The 18,654-nt window shown below is 41.6% G+C and overlaps 3 protein-coding genes across 5 annotated transcripts in view; 1 reads left to right on the top strand and 2 right to left on the bottom strand.

Annotated features, from left to right (window-relative positions):
• The window catches only part of LOC138209305 (complement C3-like), a 28,972-nt gene extending 22,176 nt beyond the window's left edge, over positions 1 to 6,796 (bottom strand). Inside the window, exons 1-12 of the mRNA XM_069167789.1 lie at positions 6,680 to 6,796; positions 6,571 to 6,588; positions 6,440 to 6,475; positions 5,986 to 6,024; positions 5,147 to 5,336; positions 4,293 to 4,458; positions 3,921 to 3,991; positions 3,538 to 3,629; positions 2,904 to 2,986; positions 2,682 to 2,769; positions 901 to 1,003; positions 507 to 624 (exon numbers count right to left, since the gene is read on the bottom strand). Coding sequence (XP_069023890.1) covers positions 507 to 624; positions 901 to 1,003; positions 2,682 to 2,769; positions 2,904 to 2,986; positions 3,538 to 3,629; positions 3,921 to 3,991; positions 4,293 to 4,458; positions 5,147 to 5,336; positions 5,986 to 6,024; positions 6,440 to 6,475; positions 6,571 to 6,588; positions 6,680 to 6,759 — 1,084 coding nt within the window. The 5' untranslated portion in view covers positions 6,760 to 6,796. The remainder of the gene's footprint in view (positions 1 to 506; positions 625 to 900; positions 1,004 to 2,681; positions 2,770 to 2,903; positions 2,987 to 3,537; positions 3,630 to 3,920; positions 3,992 to 4,292; positions 4,459 to 5,146; positions 5,337 to 5,985; positions 6,025 to 6,439; positions 6,476 to 6,570; positions 6,589 to 6,679) is intronic.
• A 2,876-nt stretch (positions 6,797 to 9,672) lies between these two features.
• yju2b (YJU2 splicing factor homolog B) lies at positions 9,673 to 14,806 on the bottom strand. 3 transcript variants are annotated; one of them, XM_069167714.1, is made up of 10 exons: positions 14,722 to 14,806; positions 13,899 to 13,967; positions 13,730 to 13,783; positions 13,562 to 13,644; positions 12,513 to 12,568; positions 12,370 to 12,430; positions 12,059 to 12,201; positions 11,611 to 11,783; positions 10,735 to 10,873; positions 9,673 to 10,456 (listed from the first exon to the last, which is right to left on the bottom strand). In XM_069167714.1, exons 2-10 carry the CDS (start codon positions 13,899 to 13,901, stop codon positions 9,945 to 9,947), a joined length of 1,224 nt encoding a protein of 407 aa, XP_069023815.1. In that variant the 5' UTR covers positions 13,902 to 13,967; positions 14,722 to 14,806; the 3' UTR covers positions 9,673 to 9,944. The 3 variants fall into 3 exon arrangements, with proteins under 3 accessions (XP_069023815.1, XP_069023816.1, XP_069023814.1); XM_069167715.1 differs by having other exon boundaries at positions 13,899 to 13,941; positions 14,722 to 14,739; XM_069167713.1 differs by lacking the exon at positions 14,722 to 14,806 and adding an exon at positions 14,581 to 14,711.
• Positions 14,807 to 14,817: 11 nt separating this feature from the next.
• On the top strand, positions 14,818 to 16,375 carry gtf3aa (general transcription factor IIIAa). Its single transcript, XM_069167716.1, has one exon. It carries the CDS (start codon positions 14,908 to 14,910, stop codon positions 15,988 to 15,990), a length of 1,083 nt encoding a protein of 360 aa, XP_069023817.1. The 5' UTR covers positions 14,818 to 14,907; the 3' UTR covers positions 15,991 to 16,375.
• Positions 16,376 to 18,654: the final 2,279 nt, after the last annotated feature.

The following is an 18,654-nucleotide window of genomic DNA, read 5'->3' as shown; positions in this document are numbered from 1 at the left end:
AATCTGGAGAAATCTCTGTATGCAAGGGACAAGACCGAAAATCAATATTTGATGGCCATGATCTTCTTTTCCCCCCAACACCAACATGCTCCAGTTTCTGATGACTTTGGCTTGTCCGCAGGACTAAAGGGCATGTTGGTACACATCTGACCCTGGTTTACATTGTGGCGTCACACGAATGACAGTATAAATCCTGACAAACTCTGGTCTGATTACAACACATTGGAGAGTTTGGACCAAAGAACACATAACAAGCTAAGCATTAACAACTAAGATCACAGGCAGCAATACAAAAACATTACATAGCCAATTTCACAATCTGTTCAAAATTGTCAAATATTTCTTGAGTAAAGATAAAGAAAGAAAGATAAAAGAAAATGTTTTTGTTTTAAAACACAATTTTACCCCACATTTATTTAAATGATTAATTATCAATTTTATTAATTACATATTACGGTCGACACTCTTTTGTTTGTCCTGAATTATGATGGATGGGAGGTGCTTACCTGTCTTGGTGAGGACAGAGGCCTTGACATACACAGAGTTGCCCACCAACGATCTAATGTTGGGGTAAGCTCTCTTGAGCTCCTCCATACTCAGTGTGACAACTCCTCCTCCTTCCAGCTGCAGTAGCAGACAAATACAGAGAATATTTTATTACAAATCATTTAAGACTATTTTGTTTAACCAATTATTCTAATTTTGACTGAAAACTCTTAGCTGACGGTCCAAATATAAAAAAAAAAGCTTAAAAGCAAAGAATGATGACTGAAGGTAATGATAAAGAGGAGCAAAATATTTGAGAGGCAGCAAACTATTATGACAGCTGAAAAATGTAGAAGCGAAAATCAACAACTATAAATCAGAGAATGAAAGTGATGAATTTCAGGGTGAACTTACAATTGACACTTGCTTCACTGAAGGCAATCTTTTCATCTCTTTGTTGACCTTCACTCCAAACACAAAGTAGGCCTTCCCCTGGACTGGCTGCCCGTACAGGTACCTGATACACCAAAAGGCTGAGTCACCACAGCACTCAGCGGTTTTCATTTATTCTTAGTACTCCTTTCTTGCAGGTACAGTGCATCCAGAAAGTATTCACAGCGCTTCACTTATTCCACATTTTGTTATGTTACAGCTTTATTCCAAAATTGATTAAATTCATTTGTGTCCTCAAAATTCTACACACAACACCCCATAATGACAAAGTGAAAAAAGTTTGTTTAAAATTTTTGCAAATCTATTAAAAATAAGGAAGGAAAATATAACGCGTACATAAGTATTCACAGCCTTTGCTCAATACTTTGTTGAAGCACCTTTGGCAGCAATTACAGCCTCAAGTCTTTTTGAGTATGATGCTGTAAGCTTGGCACCTATTCTTGGGCAGTTTCTCTGATTCTTCTTTGCAGGACCTCTCAAGCTCCATCAGGTTGGATGAGGAGCGTCGGTGCACAGACATTTTCAGATCTCTCCAGAGATGTTCAATCAGGTTGAAGTCTGGGCTCTGCCTGGGCCACTCAAGGACATTCACAGTTGTCCCGAAGCCACCCCTTTGTTATCTTGGCTGTGTGCTTCGGGTCATTGTCCTGTTGGAAGATGAACCTTCGCCCCAGTCTGAGGTCCAGAGCGCTCTGGAGCAGGTTTTCATCAAGGATATCTCTGTACATTGCTGCATTCATCTTTCCCTCCATCCTGACTAGTCTCCAGTTCCTGCCGCTGAAAAACATCCCCACAGCATGATGCTGCCACCACCATGCTTCACCGTAGAGATGGTATTGGCCAGGTGATGAGCGGTGCCTGGTTTCCTCCAGACATGATGCTTGGCATTCTGGCCAAAGAGTTCAATCTTTGTTTCATCAGACCAGAGAATCTAGTTTCTCATGGTCTGAGAGTCCTTCAGGTGCCTTTTAGTAAACTCCAGGTGGGCTGTCATGAGCCTTTTACTGAAGAGTGTCTTCCGTCTGGCCACTCTACCATACAGACCTGCTTGGTGGAGTGCTGCAGAGATGGCTGTCCTTCTGGAAGGTTCTCCTCTCTTCACAGAGCAACGTTGGAGCTCTGTCAGAGTGACCATCGGGTTCTTGGTCACCTCCCCGACTAAGGCCCTTTGTGCTCTGACATGCACTGTCAACTGTGGGACCTTATATAGACGGTGTGTGTCTTTCCAAATCATGTCCAATCAACTGAATTTACCACAGGTGGACTCCAATCAAGTTGTAGAAACATCTCAAGGATGACCAGTGGAAACAGGATGCACCTGAGCTCAATTTTGAATGTGATGGAAAAGGCTGTGAATACTTATGTACTTGTGATTTTTTTTAATTTTTTAATTTTTAATACATTTGCAAAAATTTAAAAAAAAATATTTTTTCACATCATCATTATGGGGTGTTATTTGTAGAATTTTGAGGGAAAAAAATGTATTTAATCCATTTTGGAATAAGGTTTTAACAACAAAATGTGGACAAAGTGAAGAGCTGTGAATACTTTCCGGATGCACTGTATGTGTAGTTGTTTTTATGTTGTTACAACATGTTGCCAATCTGTCTATTTTAAGAGACTGTTTCTGGGTTAGGATGTTGTTTTCAGGATAATAATTAGTTTTAGGTGAAACTTAGGACAAGTATAACAGGACTTTAAAGTTAACTGTCAACAGCTGCAAGTGTGTTTGTGTGTACAACCTGGCTGAGATCTCTACTGTTAGTTCAGTGTCATCCAGGCTGAGGAAGGACTTCTTTGGGGTCAAGGTCACATTGAAGGCAGGAAGCACTGAAACAGCATACCATGATAATGAAGCATGGCTGTATTACATGACAGGAAAGCTGCTCCAAAATATAACATTTCGGAAACATAGAGAAAACTGCTCCTCATGTTATTAAAAAAGGCAATTTAACTTCACCTACCATATTTCTTCACCTCAAACTGGGAGGTGAATGTGTTTTGCTGCCAGTGGTCAAACTTTGCAGTCACCAACCATGTTCCCTCACTGCAAGACATTCACTCATATTACAGAGAGTTCATAAAACAAAGGAAACAGATTTCTTGTCTCTTAAGTGTCTTGTGTGGCAAATTAACATGAATCCCTTCATGGTAGCCTCTGGTAGTTTCTCACATCATGCACCTTGAAATTTAAACCACATTCCCTATAAATTATGTTGCTTACCATTCAACACATCATCCGTTTCATTCCTGACTTTCCAAAATGAAAACTATGAATACTTTTAATTCATTAGAATTTTAGTTAAAAACTTCCTGGTATTTTAGTGATGTGTTTTTAGCCACTTAAACTTAAACTGGGGCAGGTGACGGCCTAAAATAAACACGCTTTGTGACCGGCGACATTTCATTTTCAAGGTCATTTCTCTGTAAATTCAGACAGAAATATTGACTGCATGAACCTGCACCTGTTGCGCTTCCTCAACATATTAGGCTGAGATAACCAACAGTCAGGAGTCTATCTCTCGAGGATTGTGGTTGAATTTTTACACTGTCTGGAACGTGATAAGAGATGAGCCAAAAAAAAAAAGCTGATCTTACTTGGCAATTTCATAGAGAGGAAACGTGTCCACATAGACGCCATCAGCAGCTCTCGTCCTGGAGATCTGTTTAACCACCACCCCATCTGGATTCTAAAACATACAGAGACGCCAGTCATTTAAATTAATACAACCTATGAATCACTATGATATTGACAGAACTCATATTTTCCAATTTTCTATGAAGACATTTCACTGATCCTCGTCCAGCTGATCTAACTGATATCTTCAAATAAAATATTGTTTTTCAGATGCGACTTTTTACAACATGAGCCTCTTTTTTTTCATTATGTGCATTCGTTTTGCCTCAACAACATCCTTTGGTTCACTCAGCATACATCAAATGATTTCACATGTACAACTGATGATTTGTCCTTTGTTTACCTGGATGTCTATTGTGATGGAGCTGTCAAAGGCCTGAAAGGATGGCGAGGACACAAAGGCTCTAAATCGAACTGGTAGAAAAGGAGTGAGTGAGGAAAACAGTTTGAAAATGATCATTTCAATCAAACATTATTCAGGCTTATATCTAAGATGCATCATTATTAGTAGTAATAGTGCTATTATTAGTTCAGTTTCTTAGACCACCACACTGGAAGGACAAAATGGTCACACATTTTTTTTTTACATTGAAGTGTTTTTTTCAAATTGTTTCAACCACAATTGTTGGCTGTCATACTCGTGGTTATTTTGATTTCATTAAAGTCATTCATGCACTATGATCTTTTATGTTCCATCAGTATCTTCAGTTCTCACCAGTATCACCGGGGTTGTAGATGGGTTTGTCTGTCTGGATGAAGATGTACCCGGACTGAAAGGACACCATCAGTATTCTCTCCTCAATGTGTTGACCCACAAAGTTCACTGTTAAATACACAAACTTGTTCTTTTTCTCTTCACGATTCAAACGATCTGAGGAAAGCTGGAATGAAATGAGATTGAGACACAGGAATGACATCACAATTAATCATGATGAAGACAGTTTATCTTAAACCTACATTTGGTCATTTGTATATTCAGTTTTTCATTTGTTAAACTCATGTGACATCAATCAGTGAATTAGTGGGTCTGCGTGCACACACATGATCAGAGAAATGAATAACAAAATAATATCTTATTTTCCATGAATATGCTTTTTGTATGTGCTCAATCTGTGTGTTCTTTCCCTATAAAACCTGTTATTTTCACTAGTTTCATATTTAGGTATGCTAGCCGCTACAGAGAGCTCAAATCTATAAACCCAATGTGGGAGAACTATTTGGGGATACATTCAAACAGGTGGCTCATCTTTTCTCTCTGTTCTGCTTTCTGCTTCACTTGCTGTTTATATGCACCGGCAAACATTTGGCATTATATTTTAGCAATGACAGGCAAAAAAAAACAACATAGAGCATGAACAGTTTCATGAACACAATCAGAATTATGTTTTACTTTCAAGAAGTCATACCAAAAAAACTACAACGAGGATATGATATTAAAACCATCTTAAAAGAAAAAAAAAAAAATCCACCCTCACCTCTAATATTTTGCAATGTTCCTTTTACAAATATTTGAGGCTATTAAGTCCATATTTTAGAAGCAGGTCACCCTCTATTACCCTGCTGAGTCACCTGTATAGTCTTGATAGCGTTGAATTTGTTTTCCACGTTGAGTGTGACAGAGTCCTCGAGGAGCGTTATGGACTTGCTGAAGTCCTGGATGGTGATGGAGACGGTGACGGGGTTGGACTGTCCGTCGGCCTGTAAGTAGATGTTCTCCTGGCTGTCTGTCCTCAGCAGGTCTGGAGCCAGCAGGGTGAACCTGCAGAACGCATGCGGGAGGGAAGAAGTCAAAATGTTTTATATTCTATTTTTGTTATTGACATTTCCATTTAGTAACATTATCACAGCCTATATTACCACCTTTACTGCAATGTGTGTTGCTACTGCTACCACTGCTATTATTGTAATCACATGTTCTATTGCAACCAAATACAAGTGACTGTCATTTCAGGAAAGAAACCATGTCCTGCAGGGTTGCTGCATAAATGGAGATGCGGTTTGTATATAAAAGTGAATTAATTATATTTATTAACAATTTATCTTTTGCTTTTAGAGTACAAAACATATGCTGTACATGTAAAAAGCTGACTACTAGAACTATATATATTGTTGCATATTCTAGTACTTCCCCTGGCAGAGTGAGGAATACTTTAAAACCTGTGTTTAGATATTTTTATTGGGACATCAGAAAATGCAATTATATTAATGATGTGTAATTGATTCAAACTGAAGGGAGGAGAGGCTGAAAGGTAGGAGAGATTATTTGCAAGAAGAGAAATATAAAAACGGATTCAAAAAATCAGAGGTTTGACAATATCATCATTAAACTTGACCAATCCATCAAATACAATTTAGTTTGACTGTTGCTTTGATGGCAGTACAACTTTGAATTTGATTAGTGACTGTACCTCGGCGAAGGACTAATTGCTTCCATTGATTTTGGTGAGCTGAAAAAACAAAACAAGACAAGTATTCATTTCAATTTGAAAACAGAGATGAAATAAACAACATGTGGTATCAGGACATGGATTAATATAGTATGTCACTTGGTGTTTATATTACACATTAAAATCAAAACGAGGAGGGGGAGTTGGAGCAGTAATGTGGGGTTACATACGTGGCATATATCAACTAAAAAAGGGAAGCATTAATTTATATGTTTAATGTCAAACACAGTGTATCCAACTATTTATCCCACAAATGAAAAGCTTAAACTACAAAAAACTAGATGATTTTACTGGTTTTTACTGTCTGTCCCAACACAAGAAGAGAGTTTTATCTGCAAATGTTTTTTGACTGATGTGGTGACAAAACCGTATTATTTTTCATAACGTAATGTGTAGTGCAGCTTTGGTTACTTACCGATGTCTGTCCAAGTATGTGTCTGATGATACAAATCTAGGGATCAGATTCAGAAATCACAACTGAAGCTGTCAGAGGTTAAATGTTGTTAACTGTCTGTATTGTATGAAGACGGTGAACCACACACATACCTGTCAGTCCAGTGGCGTCTGTAATGAACACAGCTTGATTAGTAAACAAACCTTCAAATATATATAAAGTCCCACAGTCAGCAGAAAGTGAAGAAGTAGAACAGTTTACCTTCTCCCAGGGTTAAACTGTCCATTTGAGTGGCAGAGGAGCATGAGAAATAAAATGTTGTGGAGCTTCCACCGAGCCATGTTGACTGGCTGGATTCTCAGTGAACTGTGGCCACCAGTGAGAGATCAGCTACTATAACAGAGCCCGAAGCTTCATCACGCACACGGTACACTAAACGGGAAGGGGAGGGCTGTAGTTTCTGATCAATAACTGACGCAAAAACAAACTCCAGGTTTTTTGGCCAACGAGCATGACAAAGTGTCCGTTTAAAAATGGGGGAAACTGACATCGATCCACACGCTGTCCTTCCCACTTTTAAAAGGAAAAATACTTATGAAAAAGTTCTTTTAATTTTGTCGAACCTAAACTAATTTAAATGTTGTTATGACGACCGTCTAGTTAGCCAAAGCTAAGACATGAACTATTACCACCATCTTCATTGGAAAAGAGAGAAAAAGTATTTTACATACAGGACCTCTTGTTTTCACAGTTACATTTGTATGGTGCTGACAACAGTGTGTATTAGAGGTCGGTACAGTTACATTTGCTGATGATTCTGTCAGTACAAAATCCCACAAAGACCATTTCAGCAGTTATCTGGAGCTTTTAAGGTGTCGTCACTTAGGAAACTACATCTGTTTAAGCCCCTGCAGACCCTGAGCACACCCACACAGCAGCTCTTCATTTAGTTTGTCTGATGAGGATTAGGACATGTGCTCAACCATGTATATGAATGTCAAGTTAGCTTTGTTTAATATGCTACCGAGATAACGTATACAGTGCATCCAGAAAGTATTCACAGCGCTTCACTTATTCCACATTTTATGTTACAGCTTTATTCCAAAATGGATTAAATTAACTTGTGTCCTCAAAATTCTACACACAACACTCCATAATGACAAAGTGAAAAAAGTTTGTTTAAAATTTTTGCAAATCTATTAAAAATAAGGAAGGGAAATATAACGCGTACATAAGTATTCACAGCCTTTGCTCAATACTTTGTTGAAGCACCTTTGGCAGCAATTACAGCTTCAAGTCTTTTTGAGTATGATGCTACAAGCTTGGCACCTATTTTTGGGCAGTTTCTCCCATTCTTCTTTGCAGGACCTCTCAGGCTCCATCAGGTTGGATGGGGAGCGTCGGTGCACAGACATTTTCAGATCTCTCCAGAGATGTTCAATCAGGTTCAAGTCTGGGCTCTGCCTGGGCCACTCAAGGACATTCACAGAGTTGTCCCGAAGCCACCCCTTTGTTATCTTGGCTGTGTGCTTCGGGTCGTTGTCCTGTTGGAAGATGAACCTTCGCCCCAGTCTGAGGTCCAGAGCGCTCTGGAGCAGGTTTTCATCAAGGATGTCTCTGTACATTGCTGCATTCATCTTTCCCTCCATCCTGACTAGTCTCCAGTTCCTGCTGCTGAAAAACATCCCCACAGCATGATGCTGCCACCACCATGCTTCACCGTAGAGATGGTATTGGCCAGGTGATGAGCGGTGCCTGGTTTCCTCCAGACATGATGCTTGGCATTCAGGCCAAAGAGTTCAATCTTTGTTTCATCAGACCAGAGAATTTAGTTTCTCATGGTCTGAGAGTCCTTCAGGTGCCTTTTGGTAAACTCCAGGTGGGCTGTCATGAGCCTTTTACTGAGGAGTGTCTTCCGTCTGGCCACTCTACCATACAGGCCTGCTTGGTGGAGTGCTGCAGAGATGGTTGTCCTTCTGGACGGTTCTCCTCTCTTCACAGAGCAACGCTGGAGCTCTGTCAGAGTGACCATCGGGTTCTTGGTCACCTCCCCGACTAAGGCCCTTTGTGCTCTGACATGCACTGTCAACTGTGGGACCTTATATAGACGGTGTGTGTCTTTCCAAATCATGTCCAATCAACTGAATTTACCACAGGTGGACTCCAATCAAGTTGTAGAAACATCTCAAGGATGACCAGTGGAAACAGGATGCACCTGAGCTCAATTTTGAATGTGATGGAAAAGGCAGTGAATACTTATGTACTTGTGATTTTTTTTCCCCCTTTTTTTATTTTTAATAGATTTGTACAAATTTAAAAAAAAACTTTTTTCACATTATCATTATGGGGTATTATGTGTAGAATTTTGAGTTGAAGTTAATCCATTTTGGAATAAGGCTGTAATAACAAAATATGGAAAAAGTGAAGCGTTGTGAATACTTTCCGGATGCACTGTAAGTTCATCATTCATATTAGTGCGCAGACTGGTGAGATCATGAGCTGTACTTGAACAATCTAAGCACACAGTCTAAAGTGCACGGCCTGTTGCAGGTTTAACGGTGGATCATCTGAGCGAAGTCAGGTGCATGAATACGAATGGGCTGTACTCAGTCTCTCAATAATCATCGGTGTGTTTTGGGCCTAATATGAAATAACCCAATGGCGGTGTCATTTCCTGTTCCCTTAAAAGCAAGGTGTGCTTGCAGCTCGGCACATTGCTATTTTAAAAGTGGATTTGTTAAGTTGTCGGAAAGAACTTTTCTCTGCAGAAGAAAAGGACAATTAAGACTTCCACATTGTCATCTTATTTTTTTTTTTTTTTCCAGCATGTTCTTGCGTGGCTGTATGTGTACGTTCGTTGTGTACCTGCATATTTAACATGCCCTTAGAATAACAGTGTTGTACTGTTGGCTTCAGACCAGGTTTTCGGTGATCAGTCGTGCAATCGATTCCCGCTGCCCCAAGATAAATTTGCATCAACAATGCACTTGACCACACCTCATTTCTGAGAGCAGAAAATGACAACTGTGTTGGTCTGAAACTAGTGAAGACGCTTCCTGCACCTGGTACTGCTATGCCGTGGTAGTACAATAGAGAGCCATGTTTATTTAATCCTTGTTATTTTTAGCAGGAAAAAAATACAGTGTGAACTGCACACTGTAAAATCAACGTGTTCCTTATCGTGTCGATTCACCGTGGAGCGACAGTTGCAACAATCTGTTTTGGTACTGAACTAAAACCCAACAAAAAACATGTAGTTTACACAGTATTTTATATTTAATCTGACATTTTGGGCATCAGAAAATCAAAATGACCAAATAATTTAAGCTGGGCCAAATAAACACGGGCATCATATAACACACGCATGCCACCAAGATCAAAATTAAAATCGTACACAGCTGTTTTGTCGACAAGTGACAAGCAGAACACATAAACAGTAGATGTCTGCAGCTGTGAGGAGCTTCTCCAGTTAGATCTCCATCTTCATGACCATCCACTGAAAACAGAAACTGTCCCATTAAGCTTTTCATTGTCCAGGGTCTGAATCCGAGTCGCTGTAGTCTGCCACCAGAGATGCGAGTCCTCCTGAACGTTTGCCGTGTTCTCTCTCGTTCCCAGAATCCTTTGCATGTATCAGTTCTCTGTCCGCTCCCTCTTTGGTTTTATCGTGTATCTCCTTGACGCCGCTGCCATTTGTCTCTGCTACTTTCCGATTTCCTTGCATCGGTGCTATACACGGACCCTCCTCTCTCAGCGTGACCTTCAAAATCTCCCCACCACATGTGTCAACTTCAGGGTGGGACTTTCTGCGCGTGATGTTGCCGCCGTGTTCACTTTTAATTCCAGGTGCTCCTGTGCGTTTGCGGATCAGGGGGCTGCGTGAGGAGGCCAGCGCTTTGGCCACCGCCGCTTCTTTACCCTGCAGACCGAGCTTGTGGAGCAGACTGCCTGCAGCACCTCCTGCTGGCGCTGAGGGGGAGTTGAACCATGAACGTGAGGAGATCTCTTTCCGCTTGCTGTGCTGCTTGTCCTCAAAGGCTGAACAGGAAGGGGAGGGGGATAATGAGGAAGTTAATTTTTTGAGGCAATTCAAAGATTGCTCTTTTTCATATACAGTGCATGAAGACTAAAGAGGGTTTAATGTTGATGAATTGTTCGCAAGGACCCACAGAAAGCTGGCCCGCCAATTATAGCACCAAAAGAGTTGCTACTGTCTGCCAGCCACAATTCAAATGCATACAGTAAATATATTTTTTTAAACTTTCTTCAAAAATCATGAGACACTGAACCAGTTTAACCGGTGTACTTGTGCTCACAGTCAGGTGTCTGGTAGGTGAGTAGTGCTGCCAGCTTCTTGTCCTCCTCCTTCTCTGGCAGCAGTGGGATGGACAGGTTGGTCCTCATCCTGACTGCATCGTCCTTCTCCTCCTGCTCAGCCTGGACTTTCTTCTCTGTCTGCAACGTGGATTTAAGCAGAGCTGTCGGCTCAGTAACGTTCTGTAAAAGCTTCTCAAGACATGTCAAGACTTTAAAAAGAATTGTTGACATGGTCAGATGCTTCATTTGCTGCTAGGATTCAATTTGATCTTCTGCAGATCCGTTTTGCACGTCACTGGTGAAAAATAAAATTACACCATTTATCAGAAACTGTAAAAACCTTTTTCCTTGAACTGATCGTGTGACGCTGTGGTCAGGAAACATGACCAAATCTAAGCTGTTGTATCAAAATCACCTTATTCTACAAGTCTCATTTGAAATTTGCACGACACATTGTGTAAAAAAAACAGCTTGGCACAGCCGGGAAGCTGAATGACTCAACGGTAGTTTGTAGTGGTTGTAGAAATGGAAATAGTTCAATAAGTAGAATATGTGGGGCTCTTTTTTTATTCCAATATTGGTAACACTTGTGGGTACTTGGAAAAACATTCTAATATTAATATTAACATATTAATATATTAACATATATATGCATACATATATTTACATATTAATTCCATCTTTTTTTCAAATTTCTTTAAATAAATTATCAAAGAAATGTAACTTGTATTTTTTTGGGTCATTCATGATTTATGATATTACCATGCCATGCCGTGCCATGATTGCGTTGCTTCCAGTGACGTGCAGGACTTCTTAGTTTAGTGAAAAATGAGTTCAGATGCACCAGTTAGCAATACGGGAGATCAAGCTCTTACTCTGAACTTCCTGCGGAGGGTGCTGTTGAGCTGGAAGTCGTCCTTCCAGCCAGACTGGTGGTCCTGGATCTCCACCAAAGAGGGCAGAGCCTTTTTTAGCTTCTCCTTGTCTTTCCCACCGTGGTCCAGTTTGAACATGGCATCCGTCTCCAGCTTCTCCTTCTCTGCCCGCTCTGTCCCAAGTGGCAGAAGAAAGGTTAAGCAAAAAAAATAAATAATGGGTGGCAAAAAAGTAGCTCTGTTTTGGGAAAGAAAAATGTCAAGCAGCTTCTTAAAACCTCAAGTAATTGAAGACAGATATCTTCGGGTCTGATGTGTGCTGTGTAACGGCCACTGTATGATCTCGGTGTGACAATTTTCTGCCTACTGTCCACTAGCGAGCGTCACAGTACGAAGATAGAAACTGAGAAAACATCCGATTTTTGATCAATAAACTTGAATCTTTTACCTGTGGTGAGGATCTGCTCGTTTTCAGCCATGTCCCAGCGTTCCTCCTTCCTGTTCGCACCGCTTACAATGACGTAGTCGCACGTTGCTGGGTCTGTCTGCATCTCAATGTGGTTAACACACAGGTGACACTTCATCCTAAACCTGGTGGAGGAGACAACAGGATTTTAAAATTCTTCACTTGTGAAGAGGTTCATGATCCATTTCTATTGTTTGGAGACAGAATGTCAACTTCACCAAACAGTGTATAGTTCGGATTTCTCGTTGACACGACAGCAAGACCGTGTTGTTCAGCAGTCCGTCTTTGTTTACCTGTAGATTGGCGTGGTGTAGTAGTTGCCCACTTTCTTCTTCTCAGCATTGTAACGAACCCCTGTACAAACACAACATCAGTGTTATGCAAATGTCAAAATATTCTGTAAGAGATAAATAAACATGTTGTTCTTCAAACTTACCCATTCCAATGTGATTTTTGCAGCCATCACACCAGATGTTGTACGGCATTTCAAACCTTAATGAACAAAAACAGTCAGTTAAAAACGCCGGTTCTGATAAAGACTGCAAGTACTGTTTCTTCCCCTCAAATGTTTTACACTGCAGCATTATGTGTTGTATAATACGCAATTAAATTTATGGTCCTTAATTGTACCCACATTGATCAAAGAAAAGCACAGTTGCAGAGTAACATCTGGACTTTTCATTTGATTGTGTGAATATGTTGTTTGAAAATTATAACAGACAAAAACATAGAAATGTAACATATGTGATAACATATCAGTACCTGACGCCTCACTTACAGGCGTTGCATAGACGCACAAAACTGTCTGATGGTCTTTACCCGATATTAAGCCTGAATATTCTGAGAATATTTAAACCTTGTTAATGTGGCCAAATGATCACGACAGTTCTTTGTAGAATACCAAGATATTATTAAATAGTGTACGTAGTTTAAGTTTCAAGTGTGAAAGCGCTTCGCTTTCGTGCACAAAGCGTAGCATAATGGAGACCCTGCAGTTGCAACGCCGTCACTACTGCAGCAGCATCACCACCTCACCAAGCACCTCAACGTCTGTCAGAAAAACTCAATGTCCAGGTTTTCATCTCCGTCGTTGAGACAATTCACCAAAGAACCACGTGGCTAATTATTTATGCATCAACCTTTACAATTGGCTTTGCACTGAACATGTATGGTTGAATGCCAGGCGTGTTGAAGGCGGGGTTGGAGGTGGATCTGTGCACGCACATTTCCACAAGGATTGTGATTTATTAAAGGGGCATCGTGTGCAGGTGTGCACGCACATGGTTTTGTTCATCTTAAAATATTTTCTTTGCACACGCCATTTTTTTGTCTTTTTTTTTCCACAAGTACCGTTTTAGTATAGGTCCGAAGCAATGTTTTTAAATGAGGTCCCTGAATGAAAACTCGATAATCATTTATCATCTAATTGCATCTAATATCCAGCCAACATCAGTTCACCATTTCTGCATACGAGAGTGAACGAACCTGATGATGAGGATACCCTGGGACAGTTTCCTGGCCCTCTCCCGCAGGGCGTGAGTTCCATGGTAGCCATTGAGGGATCCGTGCTAAAGACGGGGAATTCAAAGATGGAAGTCAGCACCTGCTGGACTGGAATAAATGACACGCAAATGTCTGCACGATCATACACACCTTTGCTGGATCAAAATCGGGAGGGTAGTACTTGTTTGTTCCTTTTCTTTCACCCTGTCAAGAAAACAGTGCAGGACGCTCGGTTAATAAACAATACCACCCGTGTATTTCAGCGCGCAGTCCCACCAGAGACAGATGAATTGTCCAATGAATACCAATCAGGGGTTACCATAGCGACGACTGGACCTCCTCTCCTGTTGTGGATTCACCTCCTTCACAGATATAAATGAAGTCAGGTCTGTTAACACACAACAACAGTGAGTTGGACTAAAAGTAACTGGATGCATTCAGACTTTAACCTGCTGAAGGAAGCTCTGGCAGTTTATCCTCATTGAATGATGAACTCGGATTAAACATGTCCGGCCACAGAAAACAACAAGAACATGTTCTACTTGTTGTTTTCGGGTTTAGAAGACAATTAAAACGATTTGCAGATTTATTGAACCAATTTATTACGAAGACGCGCATCGTAACTTTTAAAGGATGGTTAAGTAAGTTTGTCTTTTGCATCAAACAAGAAACAAGCGTAGTTGAGTTCTAATAATATCAACCCAAACCAGTCTGATAGTCTAATTAATCTGATATCATCATAAATCTGATAAACAGCTCAGTTAACGTCGTTAAAAAGGTTTGATTCTGGTCAACACGTGAAAACAGCTGTTCAAGGTCCCTGACGGAGTCAACAGTGTGCAGCAGCAGCAGCCTCGTGACTGACGGGTCCACGGAGGACACGTGTCATAGTTATTGAAACGTCCCTCGGACACATGAAGCTGCTGGTTGTTGTCACATCTCGATGTTTGATCACAACACAGCAGCCAGAGAAACGCTAACATTAGCAACAATTAGCTTACCAAGTAACGTCAGCGTCCCGTTTGCGCAAATATGAGCAGCATGCGACTAAATGTCAGACGGACACACAAATCAGCTGCGCTGTACTTTGTCCTCCTCTGCTGCCATGTTAATCGGTGGCGACAAATATAAACTCTACTTACAAACAAACGTTACCGTCGCTGCACAGCTCACAACCAGAGGGCCGATGGGTAACGATGACGTAAAGCGGAAGTGACGTCGGGCTGAAGAGGATTGTGGGAAGTGCCGGTGTCGGGACGGACAACGTGCTCGGAGCGGACGGAAACCGTCTCAACCCACGTCAGCTGTCACTTCTCAATGCCGCAGAGATGGACGTGAAAACGGAGCCGCACAAACGGTACATTTGCTCGTTTCCCGGCTGCTCGGCTGCTTACAACAAACAGTGGAAGCTGGACGCGCACTTGTGTAAACACACGGGAGTGAAACCGCACTCGTGCGAGCACGAGGGCTGCGCGAGGTCCTTCTGCAGCCCGTATCACCTGTCGAGGCACGAGCTCAGTCACAGCGGAGAGAGGCCTTTTCGCTGCACCGTCGACGGTTGCACGGAGGCCTTCACCACCAACTCCAACCGGACCAGACACGTCAGCCGCGCTCACAGCCAGGAGCAGAAGAAATACGTCTGCAAATTTGAGGGCTGCGGGCTCGACTTCAAGAAGAACAAGCAGCTGAAGTCCCACATGTGCGAGCAGCACACGGAGCTGCCTCCTTACCGGTGCACCTACGAAGGCTGTCGGATGCGATTCACCTTCCCCAGTAAACTAAAGCGACACGAGAAGGTGCACAGAGGGTATCCCTGCGAGGAGGACGGCTGCACCTTCACAGGAAAGACCTGGACAGACTACCAGAGTCACAGGCGGGAGCAGCACAGGCTCGTCCTCCCGTGTGAACACTGTAATAAGGTGTTCAGGGACTCCTGGTTCCTGCAGCAGCATCAGCACGTCCACTCCGAGACAAGAGTGGTCCTCAAGTGCCCCAGGGATGGCTGCGACCGGTCGTTCACCACCACCTTCAACCTGCAGAGCCACGTCAACTCCTTCCACGAGGAGCTGAGGCCGTTCGCCTGCACCCACCCGGGCTGCGGGAAGACCTTTGCCATGAAGCAGAGCGTCCAGCGTCACAGGGTTGTCCACGACCCGGCGAGGAAGAAGCTGAAGAAGCCTAAAGCCAAACGATCTCTTGCTTCCAGGTTAAGCGGTTACAGTGAAACGAAGAGAGTCGTGTACAAAAAGCACCGGGAGCCTGAATCGCACAGGGAGTCTGCACCGGAGGACGCCGACCGACCTGGTCCTGTTGAGTTGGTGTCCCTCCTGCAGGACACGGCCTTGCTGTGCAGCCCTGCTGTGGACCCACACGGAATTACTAACGCCCTGACTACACCGTTAATTGTGTAATGCTGATGGGAGCGTTTATGATTTGTTGTCATTTCTGACATTGTCAGTGGAAGTCTCGGCGTTACAAAAAGCTGCGGAGTCATCCAAAGTCACAACGTTTTGTGGCTTTTTGGTTTTGTTTGGTTGGTAAACTGGAACTAAACAACAAACCGAGATCATTTATTCTTTCAAAATGAAGTCCACATACCCGGGAATGAAAGCAGCTCCTGGTGGTTCTTCTACCTGGATCATGTAAACCAGTGTTTCTTAGTTTTTAAATAATGCTGTTGAGTCATGACAATCATGATATTTGTATTGAAGAGAAATCTATTTTGTAAAATTGTGTATGAGAATGTGAGTTTTCTTTTGTTTGTATTAAAAAAGTCTTACTTGGGTATTTCTATAATTCAGCGCTCTTACATGGTCTTTTAAATCTCCTGGGCTTCTATGGACCCTACTTTTTAACCATTTTCATCACTTCTTATTCATTAGGTCGTTTTGTATAGGGCTCAAACAATGACATTCAATTTTGACATTGAAAACAACATGACACTGACATTGAAACTCCTGTAAAAAGCTGTATTGGCATTACAACTTCCCATAGAAAATAAAACAGGCGTTAAGAAATTAGACTTTTATGATCAGAGTTTTTTTTTCATGTCTGCCTTTTTTCAATGGCAGTTTTTTTTTTTATATGCTCTCAAACTCACTTGCAGTTTGAGTGCTCAGCAGCGATGTATGAATCCTCAGGCCTTCCCAGGCGACATCGGAAGTCGACTCGGTTTATGTCCTCTGAACAAACAATGAAAATAAATGCAGCCCCACGTTCCAGTGTTCATATCTGACACGATGCTTTCACGTCACCGTTACGTTTCAGCAGGTCTGTAAGTCTTGGGTGATTTTTTTTTCCTCCACTCAGCAGCTCACCTGAAGCTCCACTCAAACACAGGCTGTACATGACGCTGGTTTTACCAAATCCTGGTCTGGTTTTATCTTTTTTATTGTGTTTTTCCCGACACATCAGATCCACAGCAGTGAACATACTGTTGAACAATTTATCTGACAAAGCCGATCAGGTTCTCACATTTCAGGCTGTGAACATGGCTCACAAATGTGAGTGTTCAGATATTTACATACATCATATATGTGTGTATGACGGCCCATTAAAATGAGGCTCAGTGAGCAAAGATGTCCCGTTTGGTTCAATACCTGTTATTTAAACTCCTCTTATCATGTCTGTTTGTATTCTTGTGCTTATTTACTTGTATACTTTGGTGGTGTAGAACGAGTTCATTTGCATATAGAGCAGGGAAGTGAGATCTAGTCACTCAAGACTTATTTGGAGACGCATGAAGTGTCAAGTGGGAACAGACGGCTTAAAGCTGCTGACTTGTCAGCTGATCACGCCAGGACACATGCATGTGGATGCAAGGTGGAAACGGTATTTTTTTTCTAAGGTTGTGTAGCTACTGTGTAAAAAGTGGCACGTTCACACGCAGTAATGTGCTCTACCATTGCTACCATTCAACGGTGTAAATAGAAGTGGATCAAGAGAATTGTTAACATTTTATGTCCTCACTTGGAAAAGAAAAGTGGCAAAACTTGAAAATGACTAGTTTTGGTGGTTTAGAGATTAAATCCTAATACAAGATGTGGGTTTTTGAAAGCAGTGATGATCATATGCCTGCGGCTGGATATATTGATAATTGAACTCAGACAAAAGTAATTGTTCAACACTTGGAAATTAGGTTCTACTGCAAATACATTTTGAAACGTAAGAGAAAAATCTGAAATTCGGTAAACCCTCTTAAAATGATGTTGAATATTTGCTCGCACTGCATTGATAATGATATGGGTATTTCAGGTGACATTGAGCATTCTGCAGCTGATGTCACTGACTTGCATATATCTTCAACTAGAGGAGAGGTGTGTGTTTGTGAAATCACCTGCTGCACAGATAAACTGGAATGAAAACCTGCACATTCTTGTGCCTTGATGACATACGGTCGAGCATCTCAGCTCTGACCAACAGATTTACGGCGTAAACAGAAGGAGCTCTGTGCAAGTTTGAGATTCCCAGGCTAAATCCTCTCTGAATACTTCCAGTTCGTGGAAGGCTGCTCCCCACATTCCTGCCCCGCTCGGCTCAGACGAGCCCTATATGGACTGACTGTCTGACCAGCTCATTCAGGAATGCGCAGTCGACCTCATCCAATTAACAGTAATATAATCCGAAGTAACATGTCCTCGAGTCACTTCCTGTTTTACGAGCTTCCTACATGACTGTTAGAGTGATAAAACCTGAACTCGTGGAACTAATTTGTCTTGATGATACTGTGGCAGAAACACTGATCGATAACAGTAACTGTTCTTATATGTCACTTTAATCGTCATTTCAGTTTAACAGTTTCTAGTGTCATTTATTAGGTTTTATTAGGTTTTGTCTGGCCACTAAGAAGAAAATGCCATCATATTTTGAACCTTTATGTTTCCCAGTCATGGTTAACTTGAAAAATGTAACTTTATAAATTTATCCATTTTCAGTTTTGTACTAATAATACTGTACCCATCCGTCTTTCCACAGATCACATTTAGCCCAGTGTGCAGTCATACCATAGCAGTCTCGTTTGTCTAAACATAAACACAAACTGCCTGCAGTGGGTTTAAAAGTAGCTACTGTAAAAT

The sequence above is a fragment of the Embiotoca jacksoni genome, unplaced genomic scaffold, assembly GCF_022577435.1.
Source record: "Embiotoca jacksoni isolate LCO1_2020_lvr unplaced genomic scaffold, fEmbJac1.0.p SCAF_4, whole genome shotgun sequence".
NCBI classification, from domain to species: Eukaryota; Metazoa; Chordata; class Actinopteri; family Embiotocidae; genus Embiotoca; species Embiotoca jacksoni.
This window is presented reverse-complemented; position numbering and strand designations above follow the sequence as displayed.

Excerpts from the sequence above, each read along its gene's own strand:
- gtf3aa (XM_069167716.1), top strand. The coding sequence starts at position 14,908 with ATGGACGTGAAAACGGAGCCGCACAAACGGTACATTTGCTCGTTTCCC.
- yju2b (XM_069167714.1), bottom strand. Across the intron at positions 11,784-12,058 it reads CGAGCAGATCCTCACCACAG|AGCGGGCAGAGAAGGAGAAG; the intron begins GTAAAAGATTCA and ends CACTTGGGACAG. Across the intron at positions 10,457-10,734 it reads CACCTACCAGACACCTGACT|CCTTTGAGGACAAGCAGCAC; the intron begins GTGAGCACAAGT and ends CTTCCTGTTCAG.